The sequence below is a fragment of the Mercenaria mercenaria genome, unplaced genomic scaffold (genome assembly GCF_021730395.1).
Source record: "Mercenaria mercenaria strain notata unplaced genomic scaffold, MADL_Memer_1 contig_3261, whole genome shotgun sequence".
In the NCBI taxonomy this organism is placed as follows: domain Eukaryota; kingdom Metazoa; phylum Mollusca; class Bivalvia; order Venerida; family Veneridae; genus Mercenaria; species Mercenaria mercenaria.
Genome location: NW_026461383.1, coordinates 18,768 through 44,570, shown reverse-complemented (window position 1 = coordinate 44,570; position 25,803 = coordinate 18,768). Strand labels below are relative to the sequence as shown.

At 34.2% G+C, this 25,803-nt stretch overlaps 1 protein-coding gene across 2 annotated transcripts in view; it reads right to left on the bottom strand.

Moving 5' to 3' along the window:
* Positions 1 to 709: 709 nt before the first annotated feature.
* LOC128552885 (heat shock 70 kDa protein 12B-like) overlaps positions 710 to 25,803 on the bottom strand; it is a 38,463-nt gene continuing 13,369 nt past the window's right edge. The window contains exons 3-5 of one of the 2 annotated variants that reach the window (XM_053533953.1): positions 24,885 to 25,085; positions 4,298 to 4,460; positions 710 to 2,654 (exon numbers count right to left, since the gene is read on the bottom strand). In XM_053533953.1, the coding sequence (XP_053389928.1) occupies positions 1,555 to 2,654; positions 4,298 to 4,460; positions 24,885 to 25,085 (1,464 nt within the window). In that variant the 3' untranslated portion in view covers positions 710 to 1,554. The remainder of the gene's footprint in view (positions 2,655 to 4,297; positions 4,461 to 24,884; positions 25,086 to 25,803) is intronic. The other variant, XM_053533954.1, reaches the window with a different exon arrangement.

Below are 25,803 nucleotides of genomic sequence, written 5' to 3'. Positions count from 1 at the left end.
AACAAACAAAACGGTATAATGTTTTCATTAAAAACTGTTCGGGTATACCATAACTATGCTTAATTTAGGTACATTATGTTTGGAAATTATTTATATTATTTACCTCCTAAATCTTTATTCACTAGTAGCAAAAATGCCAGAATTAATTATTAAGATAAACCTCATAACAAATTTTGATTTTCAAGCCTTTGTTGACGCAAACAAAAGAGTCAACTTAGCTGAATGTTAGATAAAAGAACTGTTTTGGCAGTGATCAATGAGACAATGAGAGCGTAGCGCAACCGAATAAGATTAGTCAAAGTATCCAACATCATAATATCTTACGTTTGTGATCATACCTTTGTAAGCATTCGAGGCTTAATTTTAGTTATATAAGTAACATATAAACGAAAGTCACAAACTTTTTGAGCTCTGTATCAACGTAATTTGTCCTCCCTGATTTACAATGTGGCGATTAAATTTGTCGTTGCGAGAAATTTTGACATAACACTAGTTGTAACTGGACATGTTACTAGAAACAAGCAATCATGTTAACACTCCAACATGTTCATCTCAGGTGTATGGGTACAGGCTTTTGGGTGAGGTTTTGAAAGTCAAGTAGGTGAATGTCATTTGATAAGGTCTAAACATTGTTTATTGACCCCAACAAAAAAAAACAACAACAAAAAAACAACAAAAAAAAAAAAAAACAACAACAAACAACAACAACAACAGGTAAATGATACTGTATTTCACCAACATATCTTACGAATGATGTATTGTAACACAGTACATTTTGGTCACATAAGCCAAACAATAAACGTATTACAACTGTAATTTCATGTAATCTTTTATTTATTGTAAAAAAGCTATTGCAGAATACATTCGATATCCCCGTTAAAATGTCGGCTGAACGGTTTAAAGTGCTTTTTTTTTACAATATTCGTTTCCATGTGGAACACCGTATTGGTGGCTAAGTTATTTTCTGATAGACTTGTCTTTTGAGGTGGTTTTTAATAAACAACTTCTCTTTATGTCAGGTGATGCCTTTGCCTTTAAAATTAGAAAGGCAATAAATGTATTATAATTATTTACAATTTATAGTAGTTACGTTTTGATAATGCTATGCACTTTTTAAATCTCATTCGAATCACTTACGAAATGTTTGAAAATGACGATGAAGAAAAAAGGACATTAACATAAATGCACATTGAATGGTAATACAGTCTGTGAGAACGGAAAAATCATGCAACCATGCGGCAATGAATGCCTAAAATGTACACCCCTCCCCCTCTCCCCTGTATTTGCCGCCATCTATCCATCCATCCTATCATCCCACCATTTGTCTGTCTCTGACGTAAAGATATCTTATTCATAATTACTTTACACATTTGAATGATTTCAGTCATAATTAGATAACAAAATGTTTATAATGTCCTAACTGATTAGTAATATGCAATTTTAATAGGTTATTTATATACATGACTCTGTCAAAAATGGAAAAAAGAGCAATCGCGTTTAAAGCTTATTGTTAAATGTTACGTTTTGCTAAAATACGCGAAACTGTATGGTGATTTAATTACTTGAACAACGCATTATGCCTACTGTAGAAACTCCCGATGACCGATGTGTAACTTTGGCAAGTATCTCAGTACGTCCGAAATTGAAAGATACATCTAACAAATTAAGTTTGTCCGTTTCGCGAGTAAAATCAAGTACCAACTGCCCGATGCTTTTACAGCTGTCTTCATCGACATATCTCGGTGAATGTGCATTTGACGCATAAAGATAAATTGTTTTTGTTTTTGACTCAGAGTTGCAATGTGGCTTATATTCTCTAGGTGGTGTCCATTCGTCAATATGTACGTCTTGTCCACGTGTGACGTGTTTTGAGAAGCAGTCTTTGACATAAGCTTCCCCGTCAATTAATACTTTCCTTTTCGAAGGATCTCCTGATTTAAAAGGCTTAAACGATTTAATACCATAAGTTAAGCGTACTTTTCTCACACTGAGAATACTCTCATTATGTCCAAATAAGACGGCACCACGCAGAACGGCCTTGTCACAGGACCAAGGTCTCAAAATCGTAACTGACTTAATTTCCTTTTTGATTGCATTATACAAAAAATTAGATAACGCAAACCCACCGATAAGTATTACAGCATGAATGTCTTTCATCTTTCTTTGTTCGCTACTAATTACCTTACTGATAAACTTTAGTATTTCCTCAACAGATTCGTTCATGAGTTGTCTTAGAACATCGGCCTTGAAACACAGTTGTCCGTCTTCAATGCCAACACCTTTATATGCACGTTGTTTATGTTTTTGTCCAGCCTTACGAAGGGAAGACGTCAAATCCGTCTCCTCCTGTTCTTGTGCGAAAGCTCTTAATATTTCTTCAGGTACATATAGGAAAATGTCGTCAATTTCCCCGACGTTTTCAGCAGGTTTTAAATCTTTCTTTGCAGATTCAACTGAGTCCCTAAATTGTGCATATTTGCTGGAACTCTCTTTCGCAAACTCACGCCAGGTATTTTCCCCAAAAAGCTTTGCTACAAGGTTAATAAACTTTCTATCGACATTTTCGCCACCAGCTGGGCCACCATCTGATTCGTAAATCTGTTTAATTTTTCCATTTTTCATTATGGTCATTGTTGTTATATCGACTGTTCCTGCTACAAAAGATAGAAAGTCACCATTACCAGGGTGTTCAACCCACATGACTTGTGGGGGAAATCACTCGATTCATGATATATTTGTGTTTGTAATTTATTGTTACTTCAAAGGTTTTAATAAAATAAAACATGTCGAAGACAGAAAACCCAGTGCCTGCCTCTGCATAAAATGTCTGACAGACTCAACTAATACTGTCTTCGAACACTTTGCCCCAATTCCAGTGTGTACGTTATCTACACATTTGGACCAAGTGTTTGAGAAAACTAACAAGATTTTTTTTGTCAGACGCTTTGCGACGATGAAAACACAACTTTTCCTGTCTACGACGTTTTTAATTTTATTACAATCAATCAAGTAAGTTCGCTGCGTGTACGTTATCGAAAAGTATCTTGGGTTGACCATCCTGATTACGTTACCATTGTGAAATAGCCTGAAAAGGCGGGTCAAAATATCCGTTATCATGCCTTTACCTTAAAACGTCGTAATTGTTATGTATCTCACAGTTTGATTTAAAATTTAACCTTTTTACATAGAGGTCTTGACAAGAGATGAATTTTTAAAGTGCATAGCTCTTTGTGTGTATTTTTACGGACTGCATACTATTAGATAACACGGACTTTTCTATCCCAAATCTTACTGAATTCCGGATCACCACTCAAAATGGCAAATGCATCTAAAATACGAGTATTAAGTAATTTCTTCTAATAAAATGTGTAAAATTTGCTACTTTCTGTTGAAGCAAAGTTTTTCCTTCCAAAACAACGACAAGAGCAAAGGAAATACTGAGGGCAGTGTTAGATCGAAATATTTTTCACCGAGTGAACACGTGTGCAATATGTAAATACATGTCGTTTATGGTTATCAAACATTTACTCATATTATCCGCGTAACTTCACACGGAACAAAATTACGTCAAAATGATCTTGTGAGAAAAAGTTGAATTATTTCTGTTACATTTAAAAGGAAGTTTTGTACATTTTTTATGTATGTGCAGTATTTAGGTATTTTTATAAGAATTTCCGGTTATAGACTAGTATAATTCATTTTCTTTAGCATTTCAAGTGAAGGTCTATGCTAGTACTGATGCAAAATATATTTGACATTTTTCGGTGCCGAAATATGCAAATTAAGCACGTCTCCCTGGACCAATGAAAACTCGCCTTATCTTCTATTGACAAAAAAAAATAACATAGCAAAAACCTCGTGACCGTTCATAAAATGACACATCGATAAATGTTTACTAAAGAAGCCCGTCTGCTAAAATAAAGTACACCAGAGTACTGGGTTGTGACTATTCAACTGCATAGAAAATCAAGGCAAAACTGAAGAAGTGGGTCTCAAATACCCCGGGCTAAATCCTAACATTAAATGTCACAGTTTTAAGCACGCCTAAAAAGGGCATGCAAGAAAAGCATGTATAAGAACCACTGTGTTTTTTTAATATACAATACTAATGTTTTTAATGTAAATGCGCCTTTTAACATTTTTAAAGAAATTTCTTGTTTACATGGAAATGTTCAGAGCATTTCACTTTAATATTTCAGTAATGTAATAGAAAAATAATTTAAAAAATATATTGCTACGATATCTTTTCCGAATTTACTTTACTCAATGACCTTTAAAGACAGTTAACAAGATTTACCTCCAATATCTACAACCATAAATGTTGATCCTGGACCGATATGCACCGGACATTCCATCTTGCTGATTGGATGATTTGGTGGATTTGCGCCTGTCACAGCATAATAAATAGCACCTACTTCTGGTTCTAATGCAATTGTGAGATATTTAGATTCAATGCCGGCCTGTAAAGACAGACAAGTAATTAATCTATTGCCTTTTTAATGATATGTAATTTACGAATCTGGACCCAGAGTTACAACCAAAGGCCTGAAGGGCCTGAGAGTCGGCTAATGATTGATGTACTGGTAGTATAGTCTACCAGTGTCAGTTTGTTTTTAGTTTTTTTTCCCCAACAGAACGGAGATTTTGTTACAATAGATGAAATGGACATTCAGTTGATGCCTAGTAAAATTTTGATTGACATTATACAAGTATTTAAACCCAATATATTTCTCTAAAATTGTAGAGTGGTTCGCAAAAATAAAAATGTTGAAAGTACAAACTACAATTTGACAGCTGCCACTAAGCTACTGCCCATGACTATATATATATTTTCCAGTAAAGATTTGCCTCCGGCATTACCAAAACAGGCAATTATCGGCTGGTATATATTCGCACATGATAAAATTTGAATATGACAATTTATATATTGAAATTTTATAGCGCGGATTGCCACATACAATTTGTAACGGATGGACGAAAGAACTGTTCAGATATTTTAGAGATAACGGGCCTGGCGATAACCGTGTCATACATTAGGTATTGTTCAGTCATATAATACGTGATGTGAATTTAAGGCATACTTACTTTTGCGTTTAAAGATATGTAAATGTTGCTGAGTGTCAATATATAGTGTCATGAATGTTTACACTGACATGAAAATAAATTGCGCATTCGAAACTAAAAGAGGTTACTCGGACCAGCTACCAATTCCGGAAAAGAAAACCGATATTAATAAATGCAGCTCATTTTTAGTTAAAACCATCATTTATTCTATTTCAGACCTGTTAACCCTTTCAAAACCATGTCAGTAGTCCCCAAGTCCATGCACTTTCAATTATCTATTTTGATTCATATAGACCGACAGGCCCAGACTGGACGAAAAATATTTGAGCCATTTTTACGTGGTCGGTAGCAGGGTGGGTGTGGGGAGGGGTGTTTCTTTGAATTGCAGTCAGATTTTGAAATGGGCATTGTGGCAGGATGTATCAAACTGTAAAGTGGCAATATGGGGGGAGGGTGTGGGAGGATACCCCCTCCTTCAAGTAGTGTTTGGGATATCACCACAAGAAAATTCTGAAAATGTACACCCTTAAAACAGCCTTTGGTGCGATTTCTAACCGAACATTTTATGTTTCAATTTCTAAATATTACCTAGATTCTTTTTAGTATTACAATATCCAAAGTATGAATGACTGTCACTTCATATTTTTACTTTCAGGTCATGCCTCATGACTAGAATATAAGTCTGATATAGATTCTATGTATGTGTTATAAAAATAAATTCTAGACTCTTTCTGTTACAATAATATCTATCATGTCTGTTACTTGAATGTTAAAATTTCATTACACAGCTCGATATTTACCCAAAATATTAAATCCGGATACGATTACAAGTTTCTTAATACCGCCAAAATATCCAGTTTCAACAATATGTTTTACAAATTTTGATGATACGAAGACAGTTTAGCAATGGACAGTATCTGACATTGAAGTTTACGGTGAAATTACCTCTTATTTAAATCATTTCCTAAAACAGTTGACATTTCGTTTCGTCAAAGCAGTCTAATATAGACGATCTATTTCGAAAACTACAAGAAAATACAAGTTAATGTTTCGCCGATTGTTTATTTCTCGAAAAATAAGAAATAAAATCATTTTTAAAATCAGTAGTAATTAAACAAACCAGTAAGAGCTTCTTCTCCCGATAATTTATCCGCTTACTGACTGCAAAATTCAACCCATGTGTCATCATGAATGGGTGACGGTTTCTTTTTTTGCGACCTGAATCGTAAGCAAATTATCCGAACCAGTCAAAATTCCAGATAGGTTACGATTTAGAACGAAGTTGTATGTAGACGTTTGCATTTTCGCTACTCGCGATTTTGCATCTTTTTTATCATGCCGATCTTCGTATCTTTTTAGCGGTAAACCGAAGTCCGTATTTTAAAACGCAAAGTCGTAGAAGCGTTGTTATAAACAGGTCACGTGTGTTCGCCGACAAGTGCCTAGACATCCGCGAAGTCTCGCGGAAGAATTAGCGTACTGCACATATCTTTTTATTCGGGTCATTTAAAATGAAGCTGTCATAATTTATTTTCATCGATGTGTAAACTCTTTGATAAGAGACATTCCAATGCTTTCAGAGGTACCCGACTCGATAAAATACTAGCAATATGTTCTGGAACTATATTTTGTCTTTCGCTGGATGTTTCGCAAGCTTGGTAAGCCTGCGCAATTCATAAAATGCACAGCGCAATAAATTTGTTATTTGCGCACTGATTTTAAAGATTATTTGTTTGAAACGGACAGGGTAACAAATGGATAATTTGGCTAATAAGTTAATATGCAGTTTTTATTTGAATTTGTGAACATCATATTTGCTATTTTGTGACAAATGGGCATAAAGTTAGTCACCATAATGATTTTGCAAATGTATTACCAAATCCCGCAGAATCGTTATGCGTGTTTATGCATTATGAGTTACCGCGGAAGAAAATACGTGGCTTTATTCGAGTATTGCACAATTACACTTCCTAAATTTGACAGATTACATCGTATATTGGTCATAGCAAATGGGATTGACATAACTGAACTTCATCCGATCAATGAACTCTTTGAAATTAAAGACAATCTAATGAAACTACATCAATTCGCTGTTCACTTATTCTTCACCCACTGTTAATACTAGTTTCAGTCAGTTTCTTTTCTTTGTGTGTGTAACAATGTGTCGTGCATTCATGCTAAGTATACTGCCATTTTTCTGTAAATACATTTAAACACATTAATGCACGCAGCATAGATTCTTAAGATGTAAATGCGCCTAGATAAAATAGCAAATTCTCTTTAGTCAAAATGGTATCCCTGCCTCTTACATTATCTGAAGCCACCGTAAACAAAATCTGCGTAAACCTATGCTTTGGATATCACACATGTCATTCTTACTCAAAAATAAAGTCAATCAAACATAATCTGCTTTCATTTATAATTCTAGTTAAAATATAATAATTGCATGACGAGAACATAGAGCTTTAAAAGAAAATGGTTAGTCATAATCTTTACATACGCTCGTCATGCAATGGTTACTTTAAACAGTGTTTATTGAGCTAATTAGATTTGTAGTGTGCATGTAATAATTCACACAAGTAACATTACACACAAACACAGGTGTGTGATGATTATTTGTTCGTATTTATATGTATATGGCATTCCCCCTTTGGGGCTTTTTAGGCTTTGTTTTATTTTATTGATGAGTCATTGTTCAATGGCCTAGTTTTGAGACATCATGTAAATATGTTTAATATTATATGGTGTTCCAGAATGTTCTACCATAACACTAATAAACAGGGTATAACAACTATTTTTAAAGTTTGAATTGCTCTTGTTTTTTTCAGGATGTTCTGTTTATTCTTAGTGTTGCCTGAAAGTTCTGGAACCATCCATGATACATTAAATCGTTATCTGGCTAAAGACAGGGCAGAACTTAGAGCGATACGTCTTATTGAAAACTTTCCTGTATTTCTTTATAACAAAAAATTACCAGTTGGGTATTTAACAGTTGAAGGAATTTCATAAAAATGGTGATTTGAAAAATCTTTGAAGAGAGGATTTATATTTTTTGGATATACTAAATGATATACTAAATTCAAGTTTGAACTGTTGTGAAATGTTATGGAATTTACAGTGATTCAATTTAAATTTGACCAAGAACAGGATTTGGACTATATTTGTATATTAGATTTGACTTTACAGCTGTTTGACATATTTCATAAATCTGGAAAGTAGATCCCTCGGAAGCACCGTCGTAAATAAAGGCAAACAGCGAAAATTGCAGAACCGGTCTTATTGAGTCTGTTAAGTAGATGAGCCATAGGGTTTGAGTTGTACCATCTGGGGGGATTTATTCTCATAGTGATTTTTGGAAAGGCATACAACCCTGGAGTAAGATTATATGTGATAGCAATGTATCGACGATAGCTTTTGGTGTGATATCATCCTGTTATAAGCCTACACTTAGATACAAGTTCAAGTGAACGTAAATATATCCAATGTAGACATACGAATTATGGAACATATGCTATTCAGTTTGAATAATTTATGTATTTGTAACAAGTATTTATTAATAAGAACAAACAAATGAAATATTTCCTTAATTTTCGACATTTTTGGGTTTGCTTCTTTGAATAAATGTTAATTAAAATAATGATAATAAAGAACATCTTAATAGCATGGACAACTATTAAGCCTTATTACAGTTCATGATTAGATTTACTTCAGATAGATGTTAGACCTTGAGGTACCATTTACCCCTGCCTTCCTTATGACTGTCGGAAAATACATACTGAATGCTTTTTATTCCTACATGAATTTCGTTTGAAAGTTAGGTCTTTTGTAATTTACGGGACATTTAATATGTTTTCTAAAAACATTTAAGACGATGAAATACTGTTACACAATGATTAAGAAAAAGTGCATTCTATAGTTTATTAACAATCTTATTTAACCATGCATTGAATGTGCTTAAAACAAGATTTCTTTCACGTGTCCGTTAACATTTAAATTTGTGGAATTTACGTAACAGTGATTTTATTATCAACATTATAGGTATATTACTTTTTCTAATAACCCAATGACCAAGATGCTTATATTTCTTCAATATAATTGAAAGTACAGACTGAATAGTGTTTCTTATAACTATTTTTCTGCGGTGGTAGGAACTTTTCCATGATACAATCTCCGTATAGGTTTATATGTTACCAAAATGTTACAAAACTGAAATTTCTGAAGTGAAGAAAATGCCCTACACAGATCGGGAAAAATTATAATATTTTGTAATAAGTAGACATAGTTTGTGTTGTTGAACTAGATATTTACTAGAATGCAGTGAATCACCATCTCATTTCAATAGTTGTGCGAATTTTACGTGACAATAATATGTGTTATAAAAATTATAACATTTTGTAAAAACTAGACATAATTTGTGTTGTTGAACTAGATATTTACTAGAATGCAGTGAATCACCATCTCATTTCAATAGTTGTGCGAATATTACGTGACTATAATATGTGTTACCAAAATCAGTACAAATTAATTATAAATGTTCAAGAACATAATTATGCATGTATATATTGTAATACATTTTAGAAATGCGTTTTAAACAATTTTGGAAATAGAAAACAAATAGATACTCATTGGAACACCATGGCTTCATAGGGACAGAATCATTCTTAGTTAAAATGTTAGAAATCTTCTGACACTTACTTATTTACAGATGACACATATATTCAACCATAATTATTTCACCTTCAACCAATGTTTATGTACACAAGTAAAGGAACTTGCTGACAATCCAAGCCTTAAAATCTGTTGACAGTCAAACAGCGTTCAAAGAGTACTTTCAAAAGTACCAACACTTCAAAAGTGTCAGAGAGAGACATCACGGAAAAAGGCACACTTCCGTATAAACTTTATTGGTATCATTCATGATATACTGGTATTAATACAGGCCTCAAATGTCAACGACCTGAATGTGCATATAGGAGTCTGGCACAAGTTTTGCCCACTATCATTTGCGTCCAATCATCTGAACGATGCAACATATCTACCTGCTTTTCTGTTAGTTTATACTAATTTGTTTTATTTCGATTGTGATGAAAGCTTCAAGCCTATTGGTATCACTAATGAGTCCGCTTCCTGGAAAACCAATACTGCTGTCATGAGAAAAATCATGGTTGTGACCCCATTGGGGCTCGAACCCACGACTCCAGAATTGAGCCGACACCTTATCCACTAGACCACCGCTTCCCTACCTGTTCCTAATGATGAATCTTGAAGTAACCCCTCTTGTACAGAAAAGCTTTTGAGGGGTCATGGCTTCAGTGTGTCTTGTCTGTACCAGCATCACAGAATGCTGTAAAACGTATTATAGAACATCAGCCTTCATACTTCAAGTTTCAGCAGAACATATTCTTCATACTACAGGTGTTGTTTGACACAGCACATGCGAGCTAAATATGTTGAAGCTACACAACCGAAAGCAGACAGGACTTCAGAAAACAAATCCACACACAAAGAAGTGGAACCTGCGTAGATCAAAGCCTATTAAGCGGATGTATAAAAGTGATTACAGTTGTATTATGTATCCATTCAAAGTAGAAATTGGCAATAATTTTAAAAAAGTGAAAAAAGTGATCAGCTCACAGAATAGAATGGCTCAGATAAGGGCTGTAAGAAATGTGTTTGGACTACTCATGATATTAGTTGTTGAACACGTACGATGTTGACATAGAATTTCCTGTGTCACTGGCAACATCCTGTGGAATGCCAAGAAAGACATACAAAGCCAAACTATTATATTACGTTGAAGAAGGAAATATCGAGCTGCAACAAGCCATTCTATGGTGGCATATTTCTGCGTACGATAATCATAAAATTTTCATGAAAAGTTTATGAACTTTCGCGAAAAAAAAAAACAATACTTTTCGCGAAAAATTGAATAAACTTTCGTGAAAGTAGGAGAATGTTTTCGTGAAATATTTTCTTGTTAATGAGACAATGTGTCAAAATAGTGTCCTGAACTGCATAAAGATAACCCAATAGTCCCCTCTACGGAATGAAGTGTCTCATATCAACTTATTAATCTCCAACCACCACCCCTAATAATGTCTTAAACTTATAGATATTTAATTAAAGCATTCGTATGGGTACTAACAAAGTCACGTATTTTTAACTCCATTTATTATTTCTGTTCATCACGTATCTGTTATCGTATGCGGTAGTTGGCACTATCGTGATTTTTACTACTTAGAACAAGAGATTCTTTTCGTGTAAAGTTTTTAAATTTTCACGTAAAATGTAGATCTACGAATTTTCGCGAAAACTATCTGCTTAAGTGAATGCAGAAATATGCTACCATACCATTCTATTGAATATGTATCTCACATAATTGATGGCGATGCTTTGATAGTATATTTCATTGCAGATACATACTTTTTCAAGACAATCTAGTCTGTCGAAAGAAAACGACGTGGACTTGCAACCAACACTTCTGTTATCTGGTCAAAAATACCAAAAACATCCGCAGAATTAGAAATATTTCATGAGCAATGATGACAACAATCCTCAATTATGTTCAGACAGTTGGGACGTCAACACGTGTGCTCCAACGACGTTTTGGAGGACGAAGAGTCATTTGTATTTGCAGTATAATGGTCACCCAAATATCGAAACAAGATTAGATACAAAATATTTGTCAAGAAGAACAGCAACCAAGACGGCGTCCTTAATATTTCTGACGACATAGACATGACCCAGTTGCCACCATATCAGTCCAGTCATCTATCAGTTACTTATTCATTTATTTATATTAATCTACAAAATTTTTAATAAAAATATTTGCGTAGTTATTGTGAAAATAATAGGAAAACTTTATTATAATAGACTCAAATTTGATACAGTCTCCTAATGTTTTTCTACTGCAACATTAAATTAATACTTTTGTAGCTTTACTCTTATTCATATCAAAATTAAACGACCTTGATCTTTTCTTAAAAGTGTATATTTGGCTACATGCCCATGAGAATAGCCTTTATTTTCCAGGCACAAAAAGCTACCATCATTGCAATGCTATCATTTGATCTTGTTTGTTCTATGTTCTATTATATTGAATTGTTCTATTTTGAATAATAAAAGAACATACGTAAATAAAGAACCAGAGATTTATTTATTTATTTTGTTGAGTTTAACGTCGCACCGACACAATTATACTATGGTCATATAGCGACTTTCCAGCGTTGATGGTGGAGGAAGAGCCCAGGTGCCCCTCCGTGCATTATTTCATCACGAGCGGGCGCCTGGGTAGAACCATCGACCTTCCGTAAGCCAGCTGGATGGCTTCCTCATATGTAGAATTCAACGCCCCTAGTGAGGCTCGAACCCATAGCGATGAGGGGGAAGTGATTTGAAGTCAGCGACCTTAACCACTCGGCCACGGAGGCCCCAAAAAACCAGAGAAAAAATGTTGTTTAAATGCTTAATGCAGCCCTAGTATGCAAGTATTTAGCACCATTCAGAAGGCTGATATGATATGCCAACATGATTACCTATAAACCTATTAAAACAAAATAATTGCATACTCTATTGATTGAGTTTGTTCATCTGAGAACTGGAAGGTTCAACAATCCAAACCTTCTTCCTAAGCAATGTAGTGATCAAGAGCTAGGTTTTGCGGGCAATCAACAAGATACCCCGTGATTCTTCATTTTTATGTTCCGTTTACACTGACAAATGCAACGATTCTCCCAGCTGTGTTCCTTTATGTTTTTTGGTTGTTTTTATTGTCGTTTTTGTTTTACTTTGTCAATGTTTTCTGTGTATATGTGTATTGTAAAGATCTACATTGTATAAAATTATTCACGTTTTTCATCGTGTGCTATTTTTGTCTCCAGTTCCCGGTAGTTATTTTACCGCGTTTACTGCTTGCAATTCACTATTTTCTCATGTCTCATGTTTTCAGTGCACTAGTAAGTGATTGTTAACTGATAATTCTTCACTCGAGGTTGAATATTTGACAGCATAACAAGTTTTTTGATTATTTGTTTATTCTCGTAAGAAAACTTGACAAACCCTTATCAGATGAATATTCAGTTTTTGGACAACATCTGCATCTTGAAATGAACACTCAGAATAATACATAGTGAAAAAGGTGATAATTTCGGAAAGGTATAGACTGACAACTTTTTCTATTTTCCGTAGTGATTAGTCAAAATGAATATTTTGAGTTTGAAATTTAGACACATGTACCGGGAATGTCTTAGAATTTATCAACATACTGTTTCCACAAAATGAGGCATGATTTCATATTGTTTCAAGTTTTGACTTTGGCTAGAATATCTTCTACGAAGATTATTTCCATGGAAATGTCCATCAACACTAAGAGATAAATGATAATATGGCATTACAAAATATCTTGTTTTAATTTCGAACTACTGTGTACTTGAATAAGTGGTAATGTTGGCTATAACAATTTGAAACAATTTACGTGTTAACATTTTGAATATAGTAAGCGGCGGATTAGTTACCTATATTATTGTAGCAAATTTGTACATGACGATCTACATCACGCCTGGTAAACAACAGAACTGCCTCTATCGGAGGTATACGATAAATTGCTCTGTCGCAACTCCGAGCTGGTGCACGTCGCGATAAAAGAACATCATCAAAGGTGAGTGATATGACTCATCATATTTTCTGCATTTTTAAACGCATTGTATCGAATATATATATATATAAAAATCGGGGAATGGTAGGTGATGTAGATATGATTAAACTTACAAAGAACTTAAAGTTTCCTAATTTATTCTTAATTTGTGGTTGAGGTAATGTTTACCAGCAAGCTGATTTAGCAGTGAAGTTGAACGTTTCGTCATGAAATCACTTTCATTGTCAAATATTTGCATTTTAACTAATATTTATTAGCAAACCGAGCAGGCGTGAGATAGCTGTAGGGTATACAATGCATTTGGAAATAAAATATGTATCGAAAATGGTTTTGGAGTAGAAGTATTCACATTTATCACGAGAGACATCTCTGCCGTTGCATTAACAGTTTTGAGCAGTGTTGAGTGTAACAGGATAGTTATGCCCAATTACGAGATACAATTCAATTATCACATTTTTATACTTACAAAGCATTTGTATAATACATACTGATTATATTTTCTTATATTTATTTTGCTTTTTATATATATTATGTTTACCAGGCGTGAAGTAGTAGCGAAGCATTGTTATTCGTTCTTTGATTTATTGAGCGTAAAAGATTCAGTAGTTTTAGCTCGGTCGTTTTTTAAAGCGTTTACATTTCGATTGAATATTAGATATACAAATGTTTATTTATTATTCTTTTTCACATGATGCTATTAGCTTTTAGCGTAATCAGAGAAAACAACAATAGAAAGATACTGTAATTTAATTGAGTTTGAACTGTGTGATGTTGTGATTAGCACAGAAGCTTTGACTTGCTTAAATGTAGGCCACGTGGTGGATATGTTTTCAAGAATAAAATTGCAATAAAAAGATAAATATATGTTAAGATAAATTTGGTTTTTAAAGCTACTCACCCATAGTTTAGGTTAAAAATTTCAGTAAGTTAATTTCCGCCATGTGTGGCATAGAATATACATATATGACACTAAAAAAGGGATCAGGTGTGTAAAAATAAAGTTAGAAATTGGACAAAATGCAAGAATAATGTAAATTGACTGCATTACTTCAAAAGCGTTGAAACGGTTTAGTTCCTACTGCACAAAATATTTGGTTATTTTTAAGAGTATCTTACAACAATCTTACGCAACTAGCCACTTCAGAGTATTCCCTTTTCATGGATTTTTTTAACATTTTGAGTCGTAACGTGAAAAGCTATATTTCGTGTATCAGTACGGTGACTGCCATTAAGTCATGCATTATTGTGTTGACTGTCTTATTAGTGTCTTGTGAAAAATTCAGCTACAAACATAGGTACAACTGTTGGTATATTGAGTTGTTTTAAAGAACGACTGTGCTATGATGCGTTTATCTTTTCATTTTTGTCGTACGTTGAGACCACTGACCGTTTTATTTTAGTTGTGCTATGAGAGTTTTACATGCAGACCAATCTTGAATCTTTTGATTGTTCTTTTCAGATGCGATAATTAGAAAAACGTTGATTGGTGGGTGATATGTACTTTAGAAGTTGTTAGGCTAACAAAAAACTACAATGTACGAAAAACTGCTATGAAAATATAAAGAATTAATATATAATGTTCTTTTCATTGACAGATTATTACGTTTTGATATATTCAATTGTTTTTAAAAAAACGACCGTACTGTGATGATGTTTGTTCTTATAATTTTGTTGACTATGAGGCTACTGCCCGTTTTACCTTGGATTTTACACCAAAATATAACCACTAATCTATTAATTGTTTTAGATGTAATGAACGTAACAATTTTTGGCATATATATATTTCAGACGTTTTCAAAATGTAATTATTAGCTTAATTAACGAAGAGATTGTTTGATTGATATACTGTTTAGATGCCTTATTTAAGAATTAGTGGGAACTGCGACGGAAGGAAAGTATTTGGCTGTAATGCGAAAATAGTGACCGGTTTACTGTGGTCGTGCTGGGAAAGCATTTGCTTTTTTGGTGAAAAAGTTACTTTGGCCGTGCTGAGAAAGCCTTGACTGCATATTTTAACCGTGCAGCGTTGACTGCCTAAATGTCAGTGCTGTGAAAAAATTAGCCATGACATTTTTACTTTGGCCATATTTTGAAAGTGTGGATTTTTTTTTTGTTTTATTCAAAATTGCGTTGACTGCCTTATTATTGGTGTTGTGAAAACGTTAGGTATTGTTATTTAATTCGGCAGCGCTACGGAAGTGTTGGCTATTTTATTTTAGTCGTGTATAATTTTGTTGACCGTCTCATTTCTTTGTTGTGAAATCATTAGCTACAGAATTTGGTACTGCATTAATGAATGATAATTATATTGTGATAAATGAAGTTGTTTTAAAAGCGACAGTTTTTGTCTTTTTATTTTTACATATTCAAGTTTTACTTGTTATAAAGTGATATAATATTTTTTTCTAGACCAATCTTTAATCTTTTATGTTCTTTTCAGATGTAGTGAACAGTGTTACGTTGTTTGGTGGATATGTATTTTAGAAGCTGTTAAGCTAAGAACAACAATAAATTGATAAGTATACATTTGTAATATAGGGAGTCGCTTCAAACTTATTTTAAAAAGATAATCGAAAGCACTTCATTTTTACATTGTGCTTGTACTGTTAAGTGTTGCCTGTTTAAGCTCAGGTTGCTAATGAAGTTATGTCCGTTTTGTTTTAAAAGTACTGTTTTGACTGGTGATAACGCAAAAGAGCTGACTGGCCAAACAAGTGTTAAATATATTGTGTTACTTTTAGATGTTGTGGATAGTTTAACGTATATCGTTTTAGTGGATATATATTTCAGAAAGTTTCAGCATTTGGATAGAACTGCTCTGATAACATAATAGAATGTTGTTGTAATTTTGTATTTAGAGTCCGTGAGGCGAAACCATTAGCCGTTCGATTTTTGCTAAACTTTGGAAGGTTGTCTGTAATTTATTTATCGAGTTCTATCTAAAAGAAATGTTTAATGTGTGAATTAATATTTTTAGATGGTATGCAAGCTGTAACTTAATGTAGATAGTAAGATGGATATGTAATTCATACAAGACTTGGCGAGAATGAAATCATGAAAGATAAATATGCTTATTTTTAAGTATCGCGCTATGTGGCCATATTTCTTCAGCTGTGCTGTGAAAGCTGTGGGTGTTTGGAAAAAATGAACGTTTTAGTTTTGTAGTGCTGTTAAAGCGTGCGCTGTATTGAAAAAAGTGACCCTGTTTGGTCATGCTGTGAAAGTATTTGCTGTAAAAAGTGAGTTTTTACTTTAGCTGTGCTGAGGAAGCGTGGGCTGTTTATTTTAGTCGTGCGTTATTGCGTTGACTGTCTTTTGAATGCTTTGTCTATGTTACATTTATTTTTGGCTGTGCTGTGTTTACTTTAGCTAGCGTTATGAACACTTTGGATATGATTCGCACGAGCTCGGGTATTTTCAATTCGTGAACACCGATCTAAGAGGTAAGTTACTGACTTACACAACGTCATTTAATTTGTTAGTTTTTATTAATTTATTTATTTACAAGTCTTTCTTTCTCTCAAGTTTGTGAAAGTTCTGCTATTTCGCCAATGTAAATGCATTTTTGTAAGCCGATTATTTGTTTTTGGTTTCATGTTACAGAAAAACAAACAACGCACCAGTATGGTCTCTGTTAGATCAATATTTCACTTTCTGAAGTTCACATTCTCATGAAGTGATATTTAACAATCAAGTATCCGATAATGGTAGCGTCTATGTATCTGTTTAACTGAATGAAAAGTCCGCAATTTCTTTCTTTTTTTTTTAATGCACAACTTCACACTTCAGATGCATGTTTATAAAACATTTTTCATGATAAAAGTAGATTTAAGCTCTGCATTTACGGTTTCGTCGTGTTCGTGGTCACCATTATCATCATTATCATCTAACAATGATAATTAAAATGATTATCTTCTTCTTCTGCTCCTCCCTGTTAAGTACTGAGCCGTTAATGTATCTTGTGAATGAAAACATGACGATCGTAATTCAAAGGTCAAAATATGCAATATTATAAAAAAAAAATAAGTATACATTTGTAAATGCCACTTGACGCAGGTATTTTCTATTGTCCGTAAATATTGACCTGACACTCATTAATCTTCGGGGGTTTCCATTATTTTACGAAATATTTGTATCCAAAAATGACAGATACAAATAACCAATGGCACAGTGGCGTAGTGGTAGCTGTCTGACTGCCACGCATGATGCCACGAGTTCAAAATCACCTCAAACTATTTATTTGAATTCAATGTAGAAATGTTGTTATCGATGTTACTTTTACTCTTACAATATCTTCATAACATATTTCACGAAATCTGATTGTTTTCTCTTGCAGATCTAGTATTCATTTTAAAGAAACGCTCGTGAGAAATACTTTGTCTTCTTATCTAATACCCTGGTCACTAGAACGCTACGAGCTCCGTACGAGTAGGTTTTCAGTCGAATTTTGGCAAATTCGTAAGGCGGCCATACGGACATCAGTGACTATTACGAGCGTCGTACGGATTTTTGAACTCGTAGAGGACTCGGGAAGTCGGTGAAAATGTTTCACCGGGCCCAAGAGTTGTCTATGAGCTCGTAGAGATTTTCGAAGTCGGGAGCAGCTCGCAAGAGCCCCATACGAGAACCGCACGGGTCATGGAAGAGCTCGTATGGGCATCGCAAGATATCCGTGCGGATTTGGAAAACTGCGACGCTAACCGATGCGCGCACGACTATCGCAGGGGACTCACACGGTCAACGTACGATGTCCGACGCTATTATGGGCACCCTGCGGAGAACGTGCGATGTTCGCACGGGACTCGCAGGACATTTCTATAGCAGTACCTGCTTCGTACGACTTCCTTAATAATTCATGATTGTATAGAAACAGGAGTATGTTTAAAGTTCCTCCAGATACTGTCGATGCATGGTACAGAATGGAGCCACATCTTCTCAGACTGATGCACATGCGGCTGGCGCTGCACCAGGCTCGTGCCCATAACGACATTTTATTCATAGCACTGCTGCTATAAGAACAGCTGAACGCTCGGCAGCGGTAGCGGAGACGTACGTGTTGGGTAAAGCCATGGTTGCAACGGAGCCCCCTGCTGGGCCAGTACGAAATTCTCATGCAGGAACTAATGCGAAAGTCCCTGGGGACTTTAAAGGGTTCCTTCGGATGGAACCCGAGATGTTCCGGGAGATCTGTTGAGAGTTGTACCCCGCATACGAAAGCGTACAAAGTAAGTGTAAATAAATTGTTGCAATATGTGTTGGTATGTTTAAAATTATGTAAATAATTAAAATTGCAAAAGCATAAAATATAGGAGGCATCTTTACTTACGGTATCTTAATTAATATTGATTTATCAATTTTGACTTTGGATTTAATCGCTTCATCTGAGTAGCTACAAATGGACAATTTTCATACTCCGCCAAACTGGTTTATTACTGTCGCATGTATATTCTACATGCACCGTACGAGCGCCGTATGAGACAAAGGATATCGTACGAGGTACTGCCGGGCTCCTTGCGAGCTCCGCACGACTTGTCTGCGATGTCCGTACGGATAGCCTACCACTGCATTCTCTAAAGATCGTAAGGGGCCCGTACGTACTGTGACAACACGCTACCATTGAGTAGAGATCGTAAAGGATTCTTAAACTGGTGGACTCGTACAATTTTTTAAAACCATACGGATATCGTACAGTCTTGTGACCAAGGTATTAGATATTGTCCTATTTCATTGAACTGTCAAATGCATATTTATTAAATGGGCGGTGCACAGACTATTTTAATCTTCGGTTGATTTTCGGTACGTTCCGTATAGAATACGGAATGTAACCAGCAATTAAAGTGGTTTATATTTAAAGCGTGTATACGGATTTACGCTTGTCAGTGGTCATTGTCAATAGCTTGAAACTTTGAGGTCTTGAGACCGAGGCCGTTCATTGTCTGTGTGTTTTTTTCAATATACTTCAACAAATCTTTGTTAATGTGCATTTTTATCCAGTATTTCATTCATTGTATTTTCAAAAGTATTTGTTTCTATCTCTTCTATTTTTAACAACTAAAATAAGAAATAAAAATGTTCTCGGTAATGGGCTCGAACCAGCGATTTCCCGAATATGAGCCATGTGCTGTAACCACTGAGCCACAGATACGAACGACGAGTACGTGTTTCACTTACAATACTAACAAGAGCTGTCAGTGGACAGCGCGCTCGGCTATTCTCAGTGCTTGATAGAATAATATAAGCTATGAGTAAAACTTTAACATTACAATAATCATATTCTAAGTCGAAAAGGGTCCATAATTCAGTCAAAATGCTTGATAGAGTTGCGTCCTCCTTCTTTACAGACTGGGGTTATAATGGTAAACAAGTATGCAAAATATCAAAGCAATGTCTCAATGGACTTTAAAAATATTTGGGGTGGTACGCAAACTTTAACATTTGTGTGACGCTCACGCTCACGCCGACGCCGGGGCGAGTAGGATAGCTCCCTATTCTTCGAAAAGTCGAGCTAAAAATGATCTTTAGATCCTTATTCAAAATTTCTTTCTGTAAAACATACGGATAGCACCGAAGTTGGGCCGAATATTATAATATCGAAGGCACAGAACGTATAATGTATGCACATTTGACAGGTTAAAAAATAGCACAATACTGTAAATATGTTTTATTAAACATTTTTCATATCGTTTATAGACCATAAGGTTTGATCAGTTAGTATGGCAATATTTCTACCGATGGGGGGAAATGAGTTGAACCAAAACTACAGTTTGGCATCTTAACGTTTCGTCCGCACAGCTATTTGCACATGTGACATTGTGAAAATTGTAAAAAAATATATACGCAATATTTATATCGCTATTTAACTTTAGACACCGTGAATTAATTAACGGAAAATATACGGAATATTCTTGAGTGTCAGGTCAATACTTACGGATATTTGATATTCATTTTCGAATTAAGACGAAGTGGAGTGTGAACACCTAGGACGATTGATTTTTTCAAGGGGGTCATTTCAACATAATTTGAATATTTTATGCGCGGTAGGAAAAACAGCCCTTAACGGCAGTAATAAGGTTTGGATTATTATAGCATCACTACGTGGTAGGTGATATAATTTTGATTTGCCTGTTTTTTTTCCGTTTTTCTGTCTATCAGCGAAAAGTTGTGTTACACATATCGCCAAAAGTATTGAACGATCGTAACGGTCATGAAATTGTATAGGAATTTTATTTAACATTAGGAGTTGTACATCTGACGTTTTAGATCATCTGAGTGCTCAAGTTGAACTGTGTCCGTCGTCCGTCGACATCCGTCGTCACACGGCGTAAACTGTTAACATAGTAGAGGTAAAACTTTTAGCCAAATCGCAATAAAACGTTAGCATAATGGTTTGAGTTAACCAATTATCGACAGAGTTTGAAAACGGGTCATCTTGGCTTAAACACTAGGCAACTTGGTTTGGATCAAAGAAAAGCTTTGTAAATATTCTTTATTCAAACTATTATGCTCCCGAAGAGGGGGAGCATATAGTCGCCACTTTGCCTGTCCGTCCGTACGTCACAGCCCTTATCTAGTGAATATCTCAAAAAGTATTGAAGGTACCAAGTTGTTATTTAATACAATGCTAGAGTTCATTGATAAGAAATGGAGTGACAAGGAAATCATAACTCTAGGTGATCCCATTCTTGAATTATCTCCCATATTTTGCAAACCTTGTCTGGGACATAACTCGTATACTATGCAAGATATTTACTTGAAACTTTACAAACCGATTGAAGTCAGTGAGGAGTATAGTGACAAGGAACCATAACTCTAGATGGTCGCAGTTTTTAGTTATCTCCTTTTTTGAAAATCTTGTCCTGGGCATAACTTGATAGGTATTGACTTCACATTTTACGTATTTATAAAGGTCAATGAGAGTTCATGACTAGAAATCTTAACTCTATGTGGTCCCACTTTTGAATTATCTCCCTTTATGACACTTCTTTTCCGGAGGATTAACTAAATAAGTATTGAAGATACCAAGTAGTAACTTTATAAAATGAAAGACTTCATTGAGAAGAAGTGAAGTAACAAGGAACCATAACTCTAGTTGGTCCCATTTTTTAATAACAATAATCCTTTGTTTCCATTACTGTTTTTTCTTTTGGATCTTTGACATACCGGGGCTGAATATTTGTCTCTTTATCAATCTATACCAAGTATAAAACTGGATTATCTTGGGTCAAAAATTAATGTCACAAGATGAAGTTAAAGATATTGTTAACACACTACATGTCATGATATAATATTCAATCTTAATGATACCTGATAAGAATGTTTGACGACGTTGTAAAAATTAACTTGAAACTTAATCATCTGGGATTAAAAATTGGGTCACGAAGTTATATATTATAAAGAGAAAATAAAACACTGTTAACATTCTACAGGAATAAGTATCTACTTAATCTTTGGAAACCGTGTCAAATGTAGTTTAACTTTAAAATTAGATGTAAAAGTTGGTTACTAATCCAAACAAAAAACAAAGCTGAGACTGAATGATTATAGTGTTAATAAAATATCGGTACAGTCTGAAACTTGGTCAGTAGGTAGGTAAATAACCTTAAGCATAGAAAAATACTCTTAAAACTCTAGTTGCCACATAAAAACAAGAGCATCGCAATGCAAAGCAATATACACACGGAACAAAGTCATGTGCTTTTCATGTGAGGAAGACATCCAGCTGGCTTATGGAAGGTCGGTGGTTCTACCAAGGTGCCCGCTCGTGATGAAATAATGCACGGAGGGGCACCTGGAGTCTTCCTCCACTGCCTGGAAAGTGGCCATATGACCTATCATGTGTCGGTGCGACGTTAAATCCAAAACAAAAACAAAAAAAGCTGAATAAATAAATTGACACCTAAGTGTAATCTTGATCTTGAAGCGAGCCATCTGAAACATGCGCTCTGCACATTGTCTCCATGTTGTGAACATTTAAGGCAAGTTTCTTTAAAACCCTTCATGCACTTTAAGAGTTACATTTTTTCCACAGGTTTGCATTTTATTGCAATATGACGCATTGTTTTGCCTTTAAAGACAATGATGCTTGCTCTGCTGTGTAACAATGTGTACGAAAAACGTTGATACAACATGCTTTTACACACCAGAAAACAAAAGCAGGTTAAAAATAGAATAACAGCTTTCAAAGAGTAAATTTTGGTTAGTTGATTTGAGTAAAATATTGGTTTTGGATAACGACCTTTGCCTTCCATATCGATTCAAATATAATGGAAAACTACAACTAGAAATAATGTAAGAACTTCTGTACGCACATTTTTGCGATAATGCTTGCTTGCAATATCCAAAAATCGTTCACTTATACTGCCTGATATTATTCATTATGAAATTAAAGAAAGCCATTATCAAGTCTTTCGTAACGCTGAAAAAAAAATCGGACCTCTATTGAAAAAGATATGGCAGTTTGAAATTTAAGGAAGTTGCTGACAATGGAGGCAGCCATTTTGTGTATTTATGACGTCATTTACACACTGCTGAATTCTTTTCTTAGCAAATAACCTTTTAAGTAGATTAATTTTATATGTTTCTTGAATGTAATATGTAAACATGCTAATTTCTTCCATTATAACTGGAAAAAAATATAGAAATTATTTTACAGAAATAAGTAAATACCTTTCAGATATGTGTCTGAAAATTTAATACATCCGCCATTTTGTTTCATGTTGCTATGGAAACAAAATGGCTGCCAGTTTGCTTAAATATGTTAAAATGTGTTGATATTTTACTCTTTATTTCGAATTTTCGGACACTTGTCCTTTTTCAAGAATATGGAAATATTTTTCAGACTAAGTAATATCCATGTAACATTTATATAAATGTTACATGGATATTACTTAGTCAGAAAAATATAAACGTTACATGGATATTACTTAGTCAGAAAACTATTTCCCTATTCTTTCCTTTTTCAAGAATATGGAAATATTTTCTGACTAAGTAATATCCATGTAACATTTATATAAATGTTACATGGATATTACTTAGTCAGAAAATATTTCCATATTCTTGAAAAAGGACAAGTGTCCGAAAATTCGAAATAAAGAGTAAAATATCAACACAGATTTGTACTATACTTCCCTTTGGAAGATTTACAGACATATTATATATTAAAATGGTCATAACTTTCTTATTTTTAATTCGATTTTGAAAATTCTTTCACATCTTCAAGTGATTAAAGAAATTCCAGCAGATGGAATTGACATCAAAACAACAATGCCTTTCCCTTTAATTCTATTCACATTTCTATTGTAACATATACTTTACAGATCATATAAATGGATTAGATTTACATGACTCATGCTAAGATCAGTCCAAATTTTTTCAAATACAATTACTATATCAGCCTTTTAAAAATGCATTTTTACACTTGATTCAACAAATAAGTGTAACATATATATTTGGTTTCATTGTGTTCTGTGAAAAACATTAAACGGTTGACATGTCATCTGTGAAAATATAATTTTAAGATAAATACTTCAGAAACCAGAATCCTAATGCAAAGACATCAACCACCGAGGAAATAGATTGTCGTCAGAAAAAAAAACTCTATTTCGCAATTTGATAGATTTTCATATTTTTCTAAAAAAAAAATAAAAAAATAGCCGCGCCTTAAGGTTAATCAGCTGTCCTGAACACTACATAATCGGAATGCTTTGAATGAGTTTTATATCGCTTATAAATACAAAAGATCTATATTTGATTTTATATTAACTGATACTTAAAGCTATAAGTAAGACAGGTTTTGTAGCAATTGAATCGTTTATTAGCAGATATACATGTGCATATGGCAAATATGTTTTTTTTTTTAAACTTTGCAACGTGTAAAGTAACAAACACGAAATCCCTGATATTATTGGAAAGACAAAAGCGACAAAAATGCTTGTAGCAGTCAAAGGGTCAATGTTTTAGCTGTCGTCTTAAAGTCTATGCACAGCACAGTGGGCCATTTAAAAAATCCAGAAAGTTTAACATAGTTTTTGCAATACCTTATAAAATAATTGTTTTAAAGATTCATTATCAGCCTTTTTATATCTTTTTTAGAAAAAAGTGCTTGTCAGCCTACAATGTCTTTTAATTATGTTTAAATGTCAATATAATATCAAGTATAAGATGTAACCTTTTCGGCTGCTGATCTCATGATTGCCTTTGCTCCATCACTCCAAACTGCGGGGACCGTTATGACCCATTTCGTCTTGTCTATTTGTTTTAAAACTTCATCAACTTCACGTTTAATACATTTGAGACATGCGGCGAATACAGTGACAGCTGGTACCTTCTCTCCCCCTTCTGCAGTTAACAGTGTTTCACTACCAATATCCTATGGAAACAAACACAAGCTAGTACGAACTTATATATATATATATATAAGTTCCGCCCGATAACTCAAACGATAACATGTTTGATAATTATAATTTTTCTTGAAACGTTTCAATACAGAAATTATTTCTGTATAACATTACAGTATGCACTTAACTTCTTTTATTGACAGCCTTTTAGAGTTCAACGATGCACGAGAACCATAACAATAATATAAACATGCTGTCGTTTAAATTATCGTTCGGGAGTAGTACAATATCCCTTTATATGTACATTTGTATGTTTGACAAATGGATGCTTACGTTGTGTAGTCGAGAAGGAATAGTTATATCCATTATTTCCAATTAAAACGTGACTTAACAGATTTTGAAGAAAATAAAATGATTTCGTTACACTTGCAATATTTATAATATATAAAAATTCCAAAAATAGCTTGCTGCTAAAGATAATTAGCTGCCCTGAAAACCCTACATAATAGGAAGATTTGGACCACTGACCCTAAAATTTTAAATGAAGAAACTTATTGGATAAAAATGTAGATTTATGTTTAAAAAGTAAATCAAAAGCAGGTCCATCCGTCTGACCGTACAATTCTATACATTAAAGCCGGTCCTTAAGTAAACAGAGAAAAGTTGGTGAAGCGCTACAGTACGATGGTTACACTACGATGGTGAAGCGCGACAGTGGTGCAATGGCGCAGCGCGACAGTACAATGGTGA